Genomic DNA, 18,988 nt, shown 5'->3' with positions numbered 1-18,988 from the left:
TTTTTAGTAGAGACGGGGTTTCACCGTGTTAGCCAGGATGGTCTCGACCTCCTGACCTCGTGATCCGCCCGTCTCGGCCTCCCAAAGTGTACTTCTTTCTACATAGACATAGTAACAGTCTGATCTCTCTTTATTTTCCCACACCCATGAGGCCATATCTCAGGCAGTCTCAGTGGGGGGAAACATGGACAATACCCAGGCTTTCTTAGGCAGAGGTCCCTGTGGCTTTCTACAGTGCGTTGTGTCCCTGGATAATTGAGAATGGAGAATGGCGATGACTTTTACCAAGCATACTGCCTGCAAACACATTATTAACAAAGCACATCCTGCACAGCCCTAAATCCCTCATACCTTGAGTCAATACAGCACATGTTTCTGTGAGCACAGGGTTGGGGGCTAAGGTTACAGATTAACAGTATTTTCAAGCAGAAGAATTTTTCTTAGTACAGATCAAAATAGAGTTTCTTATCTCTTCCTTTTTCTACATAGACACAGTAACAGTCTGATCTCGCTTTCTCTTCCCCACAAATGGCATCAAATTATTTCCATATATTATAGAGTAGGTCCTTCCACTTTCTGGAGAGTAGCAAATCTAGCTTTTTTGTACAGACTTAGAAATTATCTAAAGATTTCAGCTTTTTCTTTTTATGGAGACAGAGTCTCACTCTGTCACCCAGGCTGGAGTGCAGTGGCACGATCTTGGCTCCCTGCAACCTCTGCCTCCTAGGTTCAAGTGATTCTCCTGTCTCAGCTTCCTGAGTAGCTGGGATTACAGGCACCTGCCACCACGCCCAGCTAATTTTTGTATTTTTAGTAGAGACAGGGTTTCACCATCTTGGCCAGGCTGGTCTTGAACTCCTGACCTTGTGACCCACCGCCTCAGCCTCCCAAAGTGCTGAGATTACAGGCATGAGCCACCACGCCTGGCCAAGATTTCATCTTTTTACCTCATATTTCTTAGGAATTTAATGGTTATATGTTGTCTTTTATCCTATGCCTTTTGACTCAAGTAACAAGTATATCAGTGACGACTTTTTCTTTCTTTAATCTAGTTTAAAAAAAAAAACATAATTATTTGAAGAAAGGAAGGGGTTAAATAATTTTTTTCCCTAACACTTTCTTGAAGGTCAGGGGCTTTATCCATGAAAAAGTAGTAAATAGTTATTTGTAACCTGCGTGAAGCAGCAGCCTGCCTTGAAGTCTTCCGTTCTTGCTAATGGTTACACCAGTGAATACCAGTGGAATTGTTTGGGCTGATTTTAGTTTCTCTTAATCAAAATTACTAGATGTAGAATTCAAGAAGTGTACATGTTATTACTTGGTGTATCAATAATTATTTAAAAGTAAAGACTGTCATACCAAAAAAAGGAGTTTGAGGCTCATCTGCTAAGCTGCTGGTTACAAAACCACTTTGCTAAGCAGTTTATTTCATTTCATTTCATTTCATTATTTTTTTGAGACGGAGTCTCCCTGGGTCGCCCAGGCTGGAGTGCAGTGGCAGGATCTCGGCTCACTGCAAGCTCCGCCTCCCGGGTTCACGCCATTCTCCTGCCTCAGCCTCCCGAGTAGCGGGGACTACAGGCGCCCGCCACCTAGCCCGGCTAATTTTTTGCATTTTTCGTAGAGACGGGGTTTCCCCGTGTTAGCCAGGATGGTCTCGATCTCCTGACCTCGTGATCCGCCCGCCTCAGCCTCACAAAGTGCTGGGATTACAGGCGTGAGCCACCGGACCCAGCAACAGTAATTTTATAATCCCCACTCCTTCAGGCCGGGGGAAGGAGAGAGCGCTCTCAACCACGCCCCGTCCGGCGCCCGCCTTCGCCCCGCCCAGTCGTCGCCGGAGGTCACAGGGCCCAAGCTCCTAGAGGCGTGGCCAAGCCCCAGGCCCCACCCCCCTCCCCTGAGCTCCAGCAGGCTCGACCCATGCCCCGCCCCCAATCCAAGGCCCTGGTCCCTCCGCCTGCACCCCGCAGGCCCCGCCTCTGAGAACCCGACACCCTCGCCTGTGCAAGCCGGCTCCCAGGTTTTATCTTTCAGGCCCCGCCCCCAGGCCGCGTCTCCCAGGTCCCGCCCCCAGACCCGTCTCCCAGGTCCCGCCCCCTCCGCCTGCTGCAGCGCAGGCCCGCCCCCAGGCCCCGTCTCCTAGGCCCCGCGCCCCCGCCTCTTCCACGCCCCCAGATCCTGGCCCCGCCCCTCCGACCGCAACTGCGCAGGCCTGTCCTCTAGGCCACACCCCCAGGTCCCCGCCCCGCTCCTCCGCCTGCGCCTGCGCAGGCCCGCTCCCCGGGCCCTGCCAACCATGGTGAACCTGGGCCTGTCCCGGGTGGACGACGCCGTGGCTGCCAAGCACCCGGTGAGAAGGCCGGTCTGGGACGCGGGCCTCAGATCCCAGAAGCTGACCTGAGCGAGGCAGAGGGGCTGGGGCGTGGGGGTGCCCTCGTCAGGGAAGAGTGGCGGAGGCTGGGGGCACTCTCTTGCTAGGGGTCTCAGGGCGTCCGGGTGGGCATAGGGGAGGTGGGACGTGTCCAAGCGCCCAGGGTCTCACTCCTCCACAGCCAGGGTGTGCCCAGAGGAAGGACAGGAGAGGCGGTGAAGGAAGAGGGCAGGGGACCGAGCCTTCACCCCCCCTCTGCCACCCCAGGGACTCGGGGAGTATGCCGCATGCCAGTCACACGCCTTCATGAAGGGCGTTTTCACCTTCGTCACAGGTAGGCTGCGTCCAGGTGTTCTGCGGCTGGGAGAGAACGCACCCTCCTGCCCCGCGCTGGCTCCCCAGCAGGGGGCGCCAAGTCACCTGCCCGCAGGTGCTGGGAGCCTGGCCCGGTGGGCCCCGGCCAGCCCCGCGTACAGGCTGATGGGGACCTGGCCCTTTGCAGGCACCGGCATGGCCTTTGGCTTGCAGATGTTCATTCAGAGGAAGTTTCCATACCCTTTCCAGTGGAGCCTACTAGTGGCCGTGGGTGGGTACTCCAGGGCCCCTGCCTGGGCTCTTTGAGGGGTGGGTTTCTGCTAGGGTTGGGGCTGTGGTTCTGCGTTCCTGACTCTAACATGGAGCCCCAGGTCTCCGCGGGAGCCCCACCTGAGCCCACCCGCCCCATCTGTCAGGAAGTAGCCTGTGCCCGCTTCTCTTATCCTGAAAAGCACAGAGGCCCCAGCCCCCTTCCATTTCCTGCTCCACAGTTGCAGGCTCTGTGGCCAGCTATGGGGTGACGAGAGTGGAGTCGAAGAAATGCAGCAACCTCTGGCTCTTCCTGGAGACCGGGCAGCTCCCCAAAGACATGAGCACAGGTGAGAGAGCCTGGGGGTTAGCGAGAAGTGAATGCCACAGCTCCAGCGCCCAGTGTTTTGGGCAGCCAAGCCTGGGTGCCCCACGTGATAGGCTAGACAAGGTCCCTCCCTCTGGTCCGGTCTCCTCAGCATGTGACTCCCAGATGGGTTGGAGCTGGGGTATGGGCACAGTAGACAGATCTTGGAGATCTCCCTTTGCAGGAGAAAGAACCAAGAGGGGCTGGAGTGCCCCAAGATTGAGAGGAAGGGCGTGGAGTGAGGGGTGTGGCAAGGCCACAGCAGTCACGTGGGCACCCAAGAGGAGTGAGGCTGGATTGAGAAGCCCTGCATTGGACCCAGGCCTGGCCCCCACTGCCTGTTGTCCTTGTTACGGAACCCAGTTTCTGCCATAATAAAATGGGCACAGTGATGCCAAGCCACGACGGATGTGGTTCGAGCTTGTCTCTCTCTGCCCCTTACAGATCGGCGAAGCTAGGAGAACTCCGGCCGGGGCACAGAGGATTGGGGGCAGTAGGAGTCTGGAACACAGCCTTCATGTCCCCCGACCCCAGGCTGACCCTCCCCACACCCTAGGGTACCCCAGTCGTATCCTCTGTCCGCATGCGTGGCCAGGCCTGATAAACTTCTGCACACGGCTGCTGCCCTAGCCTGGGACCTGCCCAGAAAGTTGGAGCAGAAGGCGCTCTCCTCTAGGTGGTGGTTCTCGTCTAGGGTATTGGGACAGATGGTCTGCACTGCCAGCAGAGAGGGTGTGCCTGGGGGCCACCACCTAGGGGAAACGGGGTAGAAGGGGCTTGTGCACTCTGTCATTCCCTTTCTAGCCCCTACACCTGCGACAAGTCCAAGGTGCTAGGACTTGTGCTAGCTGGTGCTAGGGGTGTGGGGTTAATAAATGGCTTATCCTTCTCTCCACCCAAGTTTCTACCTGATCAGGTGAAAAACAAATCAGAAGGGTAAGATGATGACAGGTCACATGACACCTTTATTACCCTACAGTTGATATATGAGGATCACATGCAAGTTACATACTGAGGATGTACAAGGAAGTTCCCAACGCCGAACCCCAGAATTAGATGTTTGCACCAGCCCTGTAGGCCGCGTGACACCACCACAGCCTCTCTGTGTGGGGTTCTGCCTCTGCAGCACTTGGCATGTAGAGGCAGAGCAAAAGGGGCTAGGCTGGCCAGAGCCTGGCTACTGGGAGAAGGGGAGCTTGTGGGTCACGCCCACCTGCCTGTCATTCCCCACTCGTCTGTTAGCCGAAGTCACTCCCCAGAGGCAGAGCTAGCCTGTTGTAGCCGTGTCTGTGCAGAAAGAAGGCTTCTGGGTGGGCAAGTCTTCCCACAGCCCGGAGCCCCAAGAGGAAGAAGAGGTGGAGACCAGACGGAACCTCCATAAGTCCATCAGGGTTACAGCTGGCTTCCCCGCAGCACTGAAGGCCCACAGCATGGTCCCTGCTGCCCCAGACCCAGCTCAGCCCCCACGCCTCACCTTGCCAGGCGCTGGAAAGAAAGTTTATTGAGTACCTACTTGGCCTTCAAAGTGACAGGAAGCTCAAGGTGACAGTGGCTTCGGCAAGATGGAGCTTTATTTTTCTGTTTTTTGTGTTGTTGTTGAGACAGAGTCTCGCTCTGTCACCCAGGCTGGAGCGCAGTGGCACGATCTCGGCTCACGGCAACTTCCACCTCACCGGTTCAAGCCATTCTCCTGCCTCAGCCTCCCAGGTAGCTGCAATTACAGGCGCCCACCACCACGCCTGGCTAATTTGTACTTATTTATTTGTTTTTGAGATGGATTTTGCTCTTGTTGCCTAGGCTGGAGTGCAATGGTGCAATCTCGGCTCACCATAACCTCCGCCTCCCAGGTTCAAGTGATTCTTCTGCCTCAGCCTCCCCAGTAGCTGGGATTACAGGTATGCGCCACCATGCCCAGCTAATTTTGTATTTTTATTTTATATTTTTATCCATGTTGGTCAGGCTGGTCTCAAACTCCCAACCTCAGGTGATCCGCCCGCCTCCGCCTCCCAAAGTGCTGGGATTACAGGCGTGAGCCACCGCGCACCGTGCCCGGCCGAGCTTTATTTTTCTTTCATGTAAAAGTACAAGTGAGTGGTCCAGGGTTGACAGGGAATCAGGGACCAGGCTCATTTCAGTCTGTTCCCTGCTGTAGTGGCCTCTGTTCCCAAATCTGCCTCATGGCCCCAGGCGGCTGCACCAGCTTCAGCCATTGTGTCTTTATCTCATTTAAGAGGGAAGAGAGAGGACAGCTTACCTGCCACTGCTGCTCTTGCTCTGTTGACCTGAACAAAGTCATCAGGTGCATCCAGTGCCAGGATGCTCAGGAAGGCAGAGTGCTCTGGGCAGCCATGCACCCACTAAAATTCAGGTGTTTTACATCTGAGGAAGAAGGACAGCAGGTAGGCTCTGCCTCAGCTAGATTCCAAGCCTAGCCCCCAAGAACAAGCGGGAGATGAGCGAACCACACCCTTAGCAGGACATCCCAGCACCCTGAGGGTGAGGTCTGGGTGGGAGGGAGAGAAGGCAGAACCTGGAGTTTGCCTGGACTGGCTTTCCAAAAGCAGTGACCAGAAAGGGAAGGGATCTATGTGACAGCACACGAGTGAAGGCCATTGTCAGGCTGGCTTGGGTCCCCTCACACTCCTGTTTTGAGGCCCTGACCCCCAGTACCTCTGCATGTCTGTGTTTGAGACAGGGGCTTTCCAGAGGTCATGAAGGTAAAATGAGGTCATTGGGGTGGGCCCTAATCCAACAGGACTTGTGTCCTCATAAGAAGAGGAAATTAGGACATAGACACACAGGGACGGCCACGTGAGGACACAGAGAAGACAGCATCTGCAAGCCAAGGAGAGGGGCCTAAGGAGACACCAGCCCTGCTGACCCCACGATCTCAGCCCCCCAGCCTCCAGGCTGCAGTTCATACCCCCAGTCGGTGGTGCCTTGTTTTTTTTGTTTTGTTTCGTTTTGAGATGGAGTCTTACTCTCTCATGCAGGCTGGAGTGCAGTGGTGTGATCTCAGCTTACTGCAACCTCCACCTCCTGGGTTCCCAAGTAGCTGGGATTACAGGCACCTGCCACCACACTAGGCCAATTTTTGTATTTTTAGTAGAAGTGGGGTTTCACCATGTTGACCAGACTGGTCTCAAACTCCTGACCTCAGGTGACCCACCTGCCTCAGCCTCCCAAAGTGCTGGGATTACAGGTGTGAGCCACCGCACCTTGTCAGTGGCACCTTGTTATAGCTGCCTGAGCCTACTAAGGCAAGGCTGGGAAGAAGTACCCTATCTTGTGCGTACCCCACAGAGTTTCAGGCTGCCTGGTGCTCCAGGCACTCCCCTCTAAGGGAAGGGTGGAGGGGGTGCAGAGATGGAGAACTTTCCCCTTCTGGAGTGACACATGAACCCAAGACCCAGTAATTCCCAAAGGAAAGTGGGGGTGAAGCAGTGTGGACTCCAGGCAGCACAGAGAGGTCAGGGACAGAAGTCAGAAGAGATAAGGCGGGGGTGTCCCAAGAGCCAGGTTACCCAGGGCATGCAGTTTGGACTTGGGGCTGGAGGTGGGGGGTGCAGAGGGAGGTCCCGTAAGGCAGTTTCAGAACAGTTTTAGCAGGCTCATCCTGCTGCTTTGTGGAGGATGGTTTGTGGCAAGGGAGGAGCCAGGGAACCCAGTGCAGGTGTGGAGTGCTGGTGCTGCCAACCCACCACAAACCTCCCCCTCAAAGAAAGCAGCACATGCGCCCGGCAGAGCTCCTAAACCTCAAGCGGCTGCCAGGAGACCCGTTTCAATTAGGACACACGTCTGGAGGCCACCCCAAGGTGGCTGGGGGCAGAATGGGGCAGGGAGGCCCTGCAATTCCAGGGTTGCCCAGGCACTGAGAATCCTGGCTCTCATCATAATGGGCTGAGGTTCTGGGGACAAGCTGAGTGGCAGCTCGGAGCCAGCTGAGCCCAGGGAAGCTCTGAGGCACACAGGGTCCCTGGGGGGGGCCTGAGGGCAGCCATGAGGAGGCACAGCGAGACAGATGTGGAGGAGCAGATCCAGGAGCTGAAGACCATCACTCGGCTCCAGGGTGAGCCTGCACCGTGACCAGTGTCCCTTGCCCATCTGGGGGTTTCTGGGTGCACAACTTTTTGTGGGGAAAAGGAAGATCAGATTGTTACTGTGTCTATGCAGCAAAGGGTGACATAAGAAACTCCAGTTTGATCTGTACTAAGAAAAACTGTTCTGCTTTGAGATGCTGTTAATCTGTAACTTCAGCCCCAGCCCTGTGCTCACAGAAACATGTGCTGGATTGAATCAAAGTTGAATGGATTTAGGGCTGTGCAGGATATGCCTTGTTAACAATATGTTTGCAGGCAGTATGCTTGGTAACAGTCATCCCCATTCTCCATTCTCAGTTAACCGGGGACACAGTGCACTGCAGAAAGCCACAGGGACCTCTGCCCAAGAAAGCCCTGGGTATTGTCCAAAGTTTTCCCCCACTAAGACAGCCTGAGATATGGCCTTGTGGGAAAGGAAAGATCTTACCATCCCCCAGCCCAACACCCATAGTCTGTGCTGAGGAGGAGTGAACAGGGAGGACTCTTTGCAGTTGAGATCAGAGGAAGGCTTCTGTCGTCTGCTCATCCCTGGGAATGGAATGTCTCGGTGTAAAGCTGACCATTCCCATTCGGTCAGCTTTACTCTTTGCTACACTGAGATGTTTGCGTAATGTGAAACATAAACATAATTCTGGCCTACTGAGATGTTACTCTTTGCTACACTGAGATGTTTGTGTAAGGTGAAACATAAATCTGGCCTACATGCATATCCAGGCACAGCACCTTTCCTTGAACTTATTCATGATACAGATTCCTTTGCTCACATGTTTCCCTGCTGACCTTCTCCCCACCTGTTGCCCTGCTACACTCCCCTCGCCAAGAGAGTAAAAATAATGATCAGAGAATACGGAGGGAACTCAGAGACCGGGGGCAGTGCAGGTCCTCGAATGCTGAGTGTGCCAGTCCCCTGGGCCCACTGTTCTTTCTCTATACTTTGTCTCTGTGTCTCTTTTCTTTTCTTTTCTTTTTTTGAGATGGAGTCTCACTCTGTCGCCCAGGCTGGAGTGCAGTGGCGCGATCTCAGCTCACTGCAAGCTCCACCTCCCGGGTTCACGCCATTCTCCTGCCTCAGCCTCCCGAGTAGCTGGGACTACAGGTGCACGCCACCACGCCTGGCTAATTTTTTTGTATTTTTAGTAGAGACAGGGTTTCACCGTGTTAGCCAGGATGGTCTTGATCTCCTGACCTCGTGATCTGCCCGCCTCAGCCTCCCAAAGTGCTGGGATTACAGGCGTGAGCCACCACACCTGGCATCTGTGTCTTATTTCTTTTCTCAGTCTTCATCCCACCTGATGAGAAATACCCGCAGGTGTGGAGGGGCAGGCCCCCTTCACTTTTAGGGGTTTGTTTTATTTTGTTTGGAGACGGAGTCTCGCTCTGTCACTCAGGCTCAAGTACAGTGGCATGATCTTGACTCACTGCAACCTCCCCCTCCTAGGTTCAAGCGATTCTCCTGGCTCAGCCTCCTGATTAGCTGGGACATCAGGCGTGCGCCACCACACTCAGCTAATTTTTGTATTTTTATTTTTATTTATTTATTTTGAGATGGAGTCTCACTCTGTTGCCCAGGCTGGAGTGCAATGGTGCAATGTCAGCACACTGCAACCTCTGCCTCCTGGGTTCAAGTGATTCTCCTGCCTCAGCTTCCCAAGTAGCTGGGATTACAGGTGCCCACCACCACGCCCGGCTAATTTTTGTATTTTTAGTAGAGACTGGGTTTCACCATCTTGGCCAGGCTGGTCTCAAACTCCTGACCTCAGGTGATCCATCCACCTCGGCCTCCCAAAGTGCTGGGATTATAGGCATGAGCCACCATGCCCGGCTTATTTATTTTTTTGAGACAGTCTCGTTCTGTCGTCCAGGTGGTGTGCAGTAGTGTAATCTCAGCTCACTGCAACCTCCACCTCCCGGGTTCAAACAATTCTGCCTGAGCCTCCTGAGTAGCTAGGACTACAGGCATACACCACCACGCCCAGCTAGTTTTGTATTTTTAGTAGAGATGGGGTTTCGCCATGTTGGCCAGGCTGGTCTCGAACTCCTGGCCTCAGGTGATCCGCCTGCCTCGGCCTCCCAAAGTGCTGATATTACAGGCATGAGCCACTGCGCCCGGCCTAGGACTTCTAGTTTTAATACCAGGACAATCCAGGATATGGAGGAGCAAACAGACCCCTTACTGCCCACTCCCTGACAGAGCTGGGAGAAGGGATCAAAGGGACCTGCATGGAGGGATGAATCAGAGTGGGGCTTCCAGGAGACTTGTGAGCATAAGAGCAACACAGGCTCCAAAGCCAGAAGGGACAGGAAAACACCCGCCTACTTCCATGGGCAGCAGATCCGGAAGGGACCACAGGACCCTGCCATCCCTCTCCTTTGCCTCACCCTCCCCACTCGTCCACCTCCCCGCACCTGTCCACTGAGAGCCCTTCAGACAGCTGCTGCTGGGCAGTGGAGTGGTGTCCCCCAGGACAGGGCGGGAGGAGGGATCTTGGCCGTGGAGGTGGCGTCCCCCTGGACCCTGGGGCCTCCCTGATGCAAGCCTCCCCCGGGGGATTTCAGGCCAGGCCCTTGGCCCAATCCTGGCCACTGTGTCTCCTCCACCTGCCCACAGAGCAGTGTCGGGCACTCCAGATCCAGGGGGTGAAAGAGAATACGGACCAGAACAAGGCCACGCTGGCCCTCCTGCGCAGCAACATCCGCCGCGGGGCCCAGGACTGGGCTTTGGCCAAGAAGGTGCACAAATGCCGCCCCTCCCCTCTGCCTGGGGAGCAGGGCAGGAGCTGAGGACACACACACACTCGGAGGGCGGGCACTTCCTCTCCCCTCCACCCCAATCTTTCTGGATCCAGGGGGCATGTGAGGAGGGGCTCTGCTAGGACCCGTGCCCTGGGCTCCAGTCACCCCAGCATCCGATGGGCAGGTTCCCCACCACCCACCCCGGAGGGCTTGGCTTCTGTGAGCCCACATCCTGCAGTAGGGGCCCCCTCTGGCTCTCCGGCCAGCCAGGGGACACCTGGGCCCTCCTCTGCATACCCCTCCACCACGTCGCCTCTGAACTTGGATGGCCAGGATGGAGTCCCGCGGCTCCCTGCTCCTCGTGAGAGCAGGGGTCTCGCTACTGGGCTAGCATGGGATACAAGAGGCCCTGGGGAGAATGCCTGGAGGGGCCAGCGGCTGCCGGTGAGCAAAGGGCCCGCCCTAGCTCAGCCGCCGCCGCTCCGCAGTATGACCAGTGGACCATCTCCAAGGCCTGCGGGAAAAACTTGCCTTTGCGACTGGCGCACTGCCGCAGTACCATGGAGGTAACCAGGCAGGAGGGGCCTCGAGACCCAACCCTCCCCACCCCTGTCAGCGCACCCCGCCCACTAGATGTTACGGAGCCGACAAGGGACGGAGCAGGTGCCCAGCCCCAGGGTCCCTGTGGGGGTTGCCATGAGCCTCCACCGGCCCACCTGCTGGCGAGCTCCATGGCGGCCCCCTGCGCAACCATGAGCGGGCGGTGCCCTTCCCGACCCAGGTAGCGCGGGAGAAGCTGCGCAAGTACGTCTTCGACCGCGTGAACACGCACAACCTACTGATCAACCTGGTGCGGCGGCGCGGGCAGAAGCTGGAGAGCATGCAGCTGGAGCTGGCCAGCCTGCAGAGCCAGCCGGACGCCAGCAAGGAGGAGCTGCGGCTGCTGCAGGTGGAGAGGCGCGGCTGGGAGGGCGGGGCGGGGTTCACTGGGGCCGGGCTCACGGGAGGGGCGGGGCCACCGGGGGCGGGACTAGCGGGAGGGGCGGGTCCACTGGGGAGGGCTCAATGGAGGGGCGGGGCTAAGAGAGCACCACCCCCTCTGGAGAAAGCCCAGCCCCGACACCATCGGGCGGCGGGTCCCCACGCCCTCTCACTGCGCCCTCGGTCCGCCCCAGATCATCCGCCAGCTGGAGAACAACATCGAGAAGACAACGATCAAGATCATCACCAGCCAGAACATCCACCTGCTGTATTTGGACCTGCTGGATTATCTGAAGACAGTGAGCCGAGCGGCCCGGGGAGGGCGGGGGCCCGGGGCTGGGATCTGGGAGGGGCGGGAGCATCCTGGGGCGGAGCCACCCCGCACCCGCCAGAGAGGGAGCTCTGCTGGAGCACCGGCTACGCAGGACGCCAAGGCATGTGGAAAACGTTTTTTTAAACTTCATTTTTGGCTATTCTAAAAGAGCATATCGTGGGGTGTATCAGAATTCTTCGGACTTTCTTGCATGTATCAAATGATTTAGTATTGTTTGTATCTTGCCCGTCATTTTCTCATTGCCTGGGCCTCTGAGAGTCAGAGACAGGTCCTGCACCCTCAGAAAGTCCTTGCACCTTTGAGGGTCCGCTGGGCCTGTAAGCACGGCTTGCTGCCGTCCCAGCCAGCCCACCCGCCCTGCTCCCTGCAGACGAGGCCAAAGGCAGCCAGCAGTCCGACTGTGAGGGAAGACCCCCTTCATGGGAGGCTGAACACCGCCCCTCGGGCTGCCACAAAGCAGAACCTGCTCCAGATGGACTGTAGATGGGGAAGGAGAGCACAGGAGATGCTAAGAGGTGCAACCTGTGGACGGGGCCGAGAGCCAGCTGCAAAAGGGGGCAGGCGAAGCCCCCCAAACACCCTCACCCTAAGACTTGGCAGAGGGGAGCTCTGGAGAACCATGCTCCGGGAAGGTGACAGCAGTGCACTTTAGGAGAGTGGTGGATGGGGTGGCATCGCAGCTCTTTCCTGCTGCGGTCCCAGTCCAGGTGGCTCTCAGCTCCATCCTCTGCTTGTCCCTCTTGCCTTGGCCCCTGATCCTATTGGCTCACCTGGAAGCCCTGCCCCTCTATCCTTCCTGGGCCCACCCCTCTCCCCACCCCTGTCCATGCCCCTCCTTCACCTGGGTGCTTTCTGTCTCCCTGGTAGCGCCTTCTTCTCTTTAGAACATACACACTTAAAAAATAATTATTCCTGGCCTGGGCATGGTGGCTTATGCCTGCAATCCCAGCACTTTGGGAGGCCAAGACAGGTGGATCACTTGAGGTCAGGAGTTTGAGACCAGCCTGGCCAACATGGTGAAACCCCATCTCTACTAAATATACAAAAATTAGCCGGGCATGGTGATGCACGTCTGTAATGCCAGCTACTCGGGAGGCTGAGGCACGAGAATCACTTGAACCCAGGAGGCAAAGGTTCTTGCGAGCCGAGATCGCACCATTGCCCTCCAGCCTGGGTGGAGGGTGATAGAGCAAGATGCAGTCTCAGAACAATGGAAAAAACAAGCAATAATTCCCATAGTCATCCGTATTTTTTAAAATGAAGATTTTACACTTGTGGTTTTGTTTTTTTGAGATGGAGTTTCACACTGTTGCCCCAGCTGGTGTGCAGTGGTGCGATCTCGGCTCACTGCAACCTCCGCCTCCCGGGTTCAAGTGATTCTCCTGCCTCAGCCTCCTGAGTAGCTAGGATTACAGGCACCCACTACCACGCCCAGCTAATTTTTTGTATTTTTAGTAGAGACGGGGTTTCACTATGTTGGCCAGGCTGGTCTCAAACTTCTGACCTCATTATCCGCCCGCCTTAGCCTCCCAGTGTTGAGATTACAGGCGTGAGCCACCGCGCCCGGCCTATACTTGTAGTTACTGAAAACAAAATACTATAGCAAAGCCATCCTGAGCACGTACCTGGTTCTGGGCTAAATAATTCCTTTCACACTCTCAATTCGTCCTGACGGCAACCTGCTGAACGAGCCATCATCTTACAAATGGGGACAGTCAGAAAGGTTAAGTAACTTTCCCAGTGTCACACAGCCAAGCTAGCTGGTCAGAAGCTGCCTTGGCCTCGAATCCTCTCTGACCCCGAGCCCATGTCTTGAGCCCCTCTGCTTCACTTCAAAGCAAAGCTGCCCCGAACCTCCCTGGGTTTCGGAGTTAGCCTTTTCTCTTTTTTTTTTTTTGAGACGGAGTCTCGTCTGTCGCCCGGGCTGGAGTGCAGTGGCGGCAATCTCCACTCACTGCAAGCTCCGCCTCCCGGGTTCACACCATTCTCCTGCCTCAGCCTCCTGTGGAGCTGGGACTACAGGCGCCCACCACCGCGCCCAGCTAATTTTTTGTATTTTTAGTAGAGATGGGGTTTCACCGTGTTAGCCAGGATGGTCTCGATCTCCTGACCTCATGATCTGCCCGTCTCGGCCTCCCAAAGTGCTGGGATTACAGGCGTGAGCCACCGCGCCCGGCCGGAGTTAGCCTTTTCTGCAGACCATTTCATCACAAACTCTTTCAGTGTCTCTGGCTTGCTGGACCCTAGGTGGTGGAAGAGTTCACCAGCCCAGCACTGCCCACTCCCTGTGAAACACTTCCTTTCATCAGCTTTGTGCCCAGTGGGGAGCGGGGGAGGTGACCAGGGCCACAGAGCAGAACCTATCACTGTTCTCAGGGCTCTTAGTCTGGAGATGAAAGCTGGGGACAACTGCAGCCCACTCTAGGGGCCACAAGAGAACCTCATTTAACACAGGTGCTGGCAGGATACCCCATCGAGCTGGACAAGTTGCAGAACCTCGTGGTCAACTACTGCGTGGAGCTGTCGGATATGAGGAGCATGTCCCAAGACGCCATGATGATCACGGATGAGGTCAAGGTGAGCTCAGAGCTCAGGGTTCAGGGCTGGGGGCCCTCCAGGGCCGGCTCTCTTGCATCTTCGGATGAGGTCAAGCTGAGCTCAGGGCCCAGGGCTGGGGGCCCTCCAGGGCTGGCTCTCTTGTGTCTTCCTGGCCAGGGTCCCTCAGGAGACCCCCACGCCCACACTGCCTACAATCCCTGGAAGGATCCAGTGGCCAGCCCGGACAGCCTGCTCTGCTCACCCACTGGACAGAGCAGGTTCCACCAGGCACAGGAGCCATGAAGTAGAGAAGAGGGAGAATTGGCCGGGCCAGGGCGGGGGTCACCCATTCACCCAGTCGGTGCCAAGGCCCCTGCAAGGCTCTGGGTATACAGCAGGGACTGGGACAGGCAGGCCCCGTCCTCCTGAAGTGGGTGGCACTCATCCAATAGTCCATGAAGAAATGCCACACAGCCCTAAGCCAGCTTGGCAGAGAGAGGTGGGGTGGCAGATGGCTTTCCAGGGAAGCAGTGCTTGAGCTGGGCTGAGGGAGTGAACCCGCAAAGGTCGGGGGTGGCCAGGGCTAGGGAGGAGGAGGTATGACTTGGGCAAAGGCCCTGGGCCGGGAGGGGCGTGATACAGTCAGCACTGTGTGGCCAGGGCAGCGAAGGCTGCAGAGGCACAGGCCCCAGGAGTCCATGGAGGCGACTGGGCCGGGGGCCCAAGGACTGACGTGGAGCCCTGGGAGGAGGTGGAGGGAAGATGTGCCCAGGTCTGTGCTTCAGAAAGGGTGCGCTCAGGCTGTGGGGACTGGAAGGTGCCAGGACGGAAGCGTTGATCACCTAGGCAGGCCTGGGGTGGTGAAGGGGTGGCCAGGAGTGACAGAGCCGAGAAGTCCTCAAGAGGCAACCCCGGCCGAGCGCGGTGGCTCAAGCCTGTAATCCCAGCACTTTGGGAGGCCGAGACGGGCGGATCACGAGGTCAGGAGATCAAGACCATCCTGGCTAACACGGTGAAACCCCGTCTCTACTAAAAATACAAAAAACTAGCCGGGCGAGGTGGCGGCGCCTGTAGTCCCAACTACTCGGGAGGCTGAGGCAGGAGAATGGCGTGAACCCGGGAGGCGGAGCTTGCAGTGAGCTGAGATCCGGCCACTGCACTCCAGCCTGGGTGACAGAGCGAGACTCCTTCTCAAAAAAAAAAAAAAAAAAAAAAGAGGCAACCCCACTAAGCACTGGCAACGCTGAGTGGCGAGGGTGGGAGCAATGTCTGGGATGCATGAGCAAGGGTGGACAAATGGTGATCTCAGCTACTCAAGGGCATGCTGGAAGAGGCCAGGTTTTGGGGAAGAGGATGAATCTGTTTTCAGACAGGCTGAATCCACTTCTGTGAGTTCTATGTGGACCTGGCCAGGAGGCAGCTGGGGGCCAGGGGCTGGAGGGCAGCAGAGTGTCTGGGCTGGCACATGCTCTGACAGGCATGGGCAAGGAGGGTCCTGAGCTGAGGGGCCACGGGCATGGCCATGAGTGGTTTAGGAAGACATTGTGGCCAGTGGCCGGGGATGCAGTTCCGAAGTCTAGTAAGGTGAGGATGGCCAACTGCCCGCTGGCTTTAGTGCCATGAGGGGCCTTGTTGAGACAGCTCCCCAAACCCCGTGCCCACCCACGTGTCCCCAGAGGAACATGAGGCAAAGGGAGGCGTCCTTCATCGAGGAGCGCAGGGCGAGGGAGAACCGGCTCAACCAGCAGAAGAAGCTGATTGACAGGATCCACACGAAGGAGACTAGTGAGAAGTACCGCCGGGTGAGCCCCAGGCCAGGGCCCAGCCAGCTGCCCGTCCCCACAACAGCGGGGTGGACACAGGCTCAGGGCCACCACTCGGGCCCACTCCCTGCCAAGGATGTCTCATCCCTTCCCCGCTCCCACCTCCCATCAGGGCCAGATGGACTTGGACTTCCCCTCCAACCTGATGAGCATGGAGACCCTGAAATGTAAGCGCTCAGCTCCCCACCTGCCCCCCAGCCAGGGTCCCAAGGAGAGGTCGGCACTGGCTCGGGCCAAGAGATCAGGTCAGCCTGAGGCCAGGTGTGACATGCAGTCGCCAGGGTGAAGGGAAGGACAGGTCCCTGCCTCTCCCCCAGAGAGGCTGAGAGCCTGCAGCCAAATGTGGCCTCAGAGATGCTGGCCCCAGCACCCAAGGGCCCGGTCCCCAGTGACGGCAGAGGATGAGCAACCTGACCCCTAAGCTGCCTCTAAGAAGTACCACTGGGCCCACAGTGCCACGCTATTCCGGGTCCGCCTCTGTTCTGGGGCTGCCTGGGGGGTCCCCGCAGGGCTGGACTGAGGAGGGAGCAGGTAGGGGAGCAGGCACCTCTGAAGGACGCCTGTGCCTTGGGTGGCCTCCGCAGCAGCTGGGTAGGTACAGAGGTGTCTGATGGTCTTACACAGAGCCCCTGAGCCATCCCTGCATGCTGACTGCCCCTCCCTTCTGCTCTGCCAGCAAGGAGACAAGAGACCTCCACAGCGGAAATGGAATACCAGGCGGGCGTGACTGCTGTGGTGGAGAAGGTCAAGAGTGCTGTACGGTGCTCTCACGTCTGGGTAATGCCCCTGGCGCTCCCGGAGCATGGCAGGAGGGTGGCTGAGCCTCTCACGTCTATGTAATGCTCCCTGGCACTCCCAGGGCATGGCAGGAGGGTGGCTGAGCCTCTCACATCTGGGTAATGCCCCTGGCGCTCCCGGAGCATGGACGGAGGGTGGCTGAGCTGGGCTGGGGTCTGCAGGTGCTCTGGAATGGGCACACAAAGTGGCAGCTCCCTCGGCCGCCCCAAATCCTTTTATCTTAATCCCATCTGCATTTATTATTATCAGGCCTTAAGTTCCCAACCACTGCCCTGACACAAGTTTGTCCACTGTCAGATAAGTGACTCGAGTGACACAGTGTCCCTCAGTGATGATCCCCTTATCTCTACACGAGGTTATCTACTCTCTCTGCCTGCCATGAAGGTCGTGTGCAATGACACCCACAAAGCGTTTCACCCCTGCTGAGTGTGGTAGCACACACCTGTGGTCCCAGCTACTCAGGAGGCTGAGGTGGGAGGGTCGCTTGAGTCTGGGAGGTTGAGGCTGCAGTGAGCTGTGATCACACTTGTGAATGAGTGCAGAGAAAGTGCACTAGCCTCTGGGAAGGGCCCAGAAGAAACCAGTTCTGTGAAGGCCCTCTGCCCACCTTCCTGGCCCACACCTGCTTCTCTCCCCTGGAATGGCCAGGACATCGCTGGCCGCTTCCTGGCCCAGAGGAACACGGAGGAGAACCTGGAGCTGCAGATGGAGGACTGTGAGGAGCGGCGGCTGCGGCTGAAGGCCCTGGTGAAGCAGCTGGAGCTGGAGGAGGCCGTGCTCAAGTTCCGCCAGCAGCCTAGCTCCATCAGGTGCCCCGGGCTTCCGGGGCTGCACATCACCCACCACGGTCTCATGAAGGCCCCTGGGCTGCAGCCAGGCTGGGAGCTGGGAATGTACCCACTGCCAACAAGCCTGTGTGTCCCACAGAGGGGCCAGGGGACTTGCACACACCTGAGCTTCTGAGTCCCTGACTCTAGCACAGAACCCAGCTCAAGACCAGGCTCCTGGGTGGCCCACCATGGCCCTCGGGCCTGTGCCCCTCACTGCTGTGTCCCTATTGCCTTCTGCAGCTTCAAGTCCATTGAGAAGAAGATGACAGACATGCTAAAAGAGGAAGAAGAGAGGCTCCAGCTCGCGCACAGCAACATGACCAAGGGCCAGAAGCTGCTGCTGACCATCCAGACGGGCATCGACAACCTCTATGTCCGGCTAATGGGCATCACCTTGCCTGCGACCCAGGTACCGGGAGTGAGGCGGAGCTGCCACACATAGGGTCCCTAGGCAGGGCCAGAGGGGAGATGAGACCCTCCTCCCGGCCTACAGAAGGAAGTGGTGCCCTCCGACACCCTCGATTTGAACAGCAAGCTGGCGTACTGCGAGGGGAAGCTCAAATACCTGGCTGACAGAGTGCAGATGGTGTCCAGGACCGAGGAGGTAGCCCCGGGCTGGGAGGAACCTGCACAGCCCACGTCCCCTCAAAGCTGACAGCCCCCCGTTCAGAGTGTCTGCACGGCTGAAGGGGGCTTTACCCTGCAGGGCGACACAAAGGTGAGGGATGCCCTGGAGTCCTCGACTCTGAAGGAGAAGTACAACACCAGGATCAGCTTTGAGGACCGGGAGGAGGATATGATCGGTACAGGCTCCGGAGCTGGGGCTCGGGCTGCAGGCGGGTGGCTGGAACAGAGGTCGGAGTGGCGCTGGCTCCCATCCCACTGGGATATCCTGGAGGGACAGCGGGGCTACAGGGTGCATCAGTTGTACCTGCAGGACTTCAACCGATGGAGGTGACTTAGTGATGCCATGGGGAGGCTAAAGCCACTGAAATACCTTATTAATTTCTCCGAAAGGAGGAGGCATGACATGCCAGACAGGCCCGCAGGAGAGGCACCAGGGCTGGAGCAGGGAGGAGGGCGAGGAAGGCCTGGGCCAGAGCCTCCACTGGGGTTTCCGCGGGAAAGGCTAAGCAGGGCAGTGTGAGCCGCTGAGGATGGGCTGCGCTGAGTCCTCCTGGCACACTGGGGCTGTCCCTGGGGCAAGGCACCTGACCCGGGTCTGTAGAGGGCGGGGGTGATAGGCGGGTCGGGCGGCTGTGCCTGGGTGAGCTAGCTCCGTGTGCGAGCCGCTGCCTCCGCCCGCAGACACCTTCCAGTTCGCAGACGTGGACCACAGCTACGTCCCTTCGCGCGCCGAGATCAAGAGGCAGGCGCAGCGGCTGATCGAGGCGAAGCTCAAGGCGGCCAAGAAGAAGAAGAAGTAGCCCCGCCGCCCCGCTCCCTGCTTGGTTACACAAATAAACATTTTTCCAGGACTGCTGCGGACGCTGGGGCGACCGGGGTCTCAGAGAGGAGCACTGGGCACGCAGCATTCTCGGAGAGG

General features: G+C 57.6%; 2 protein-coding genes across 5 annotated transcripts; both read left to right on the top strand.

Moving 5' to 3' along the window:
* The first annotated feature begins 2,221 nt into the window (after window positions 1-2,221).
* TMEM141 (transmembrane protein 141) lies at window positions 2,222-4,200 on the top strand. Of its 4 annotated transcripts, none has more exons than XM_023227556.1 (5): window positions 2,222-2,353; window positions 2,642-2,708; window positions 2,877-2,960; window positions 3,181-3,288; window positions 3,750-4,200. In XM_023227556.1, the coding sequence occupies exons 1-5, from the start codon at window positions 2,300-2,302 to the stop codon at window positions 3,761-3,763; spliced, it is 327 nt and encodes a 108-aa protein (XP_023083324.1). In that variant the 5' UTR covers window positions 2,222-2,299; the 3' UTR covers window positions 3,764-4,200. The 4 variants fall into 4 exon arrangements, with proteins under 4 accessions (XP_023083324.1, XP_023083321.1, XP_023083322.1 ...); XM_023227553.2 differs by lacking the exon at window positions 3,750-4,200 and adding an exon at window positions 3,490-3,695; XM_023227555.2 differs by lacking the exon at window positions 3,750-4,200 and adding an exon at window positions 3,490-3,707 and having other exon boundaries at window positions 2,235-2,353; window positions 2,556-2,708.
* Window positions 4,201-6,458: 2,258 nt separating this feature from the next.
* On the top strand, window positions 6,459-18,920 carry CCDC183 (coiled-coil domain containing 183). Its single transcript, XM_023227566.2, has 14 exons — window positions 6,459-7,374; window positions 10,014-10,135; window positions 10,627-10,704; window positions 10,920-11,087; window positions 11,314-11,418; window positions 13,908-14,030; window positions 15,668-15,793; window positions 15,927-15,981; window positions 16,491-16,591; window positions 17,261-17,421; window positions 17,683-17,851; window positions 17,936-18,046; window positions 18,149-18,245; window positions 18,751-18,920. The coding sequence occupies exons 1-14, from the start codon at window positions 7,305-7,307 to the stop codon at window positions 18,867-18,869; spliced, it is 1,605 nt and encodes a 534-aa protein (XP_023083334.1). The 5' UTR covers window positions 6,459-7,304; the 3' UTR covers window positions 18,870-18,920.
* Window positions 18,921-18,988: the final 68 nt, after the last annotated feature.

This window comes from Piliocolobus tephrosceles, chromosome 14 (assembly GCF_002776525.5).
Source record: "Piliocolobus tephrosceles isolate RC106 chromosome 14, ASM277652v3, whole genome shotgun sequence".
Classification (NCBI taxonomy): domain Eukaryota; kingdom Metazoa; phylum Chordata; class Mammalia; order Primates; family Cercopithecidae; genus Piliocolobus; species Piliocolobus tephrosceles.
Note: the sequence above shows the minus strand (reverse complement) of the source record. Positions and strands in the feature narration are given on the sequence as shown.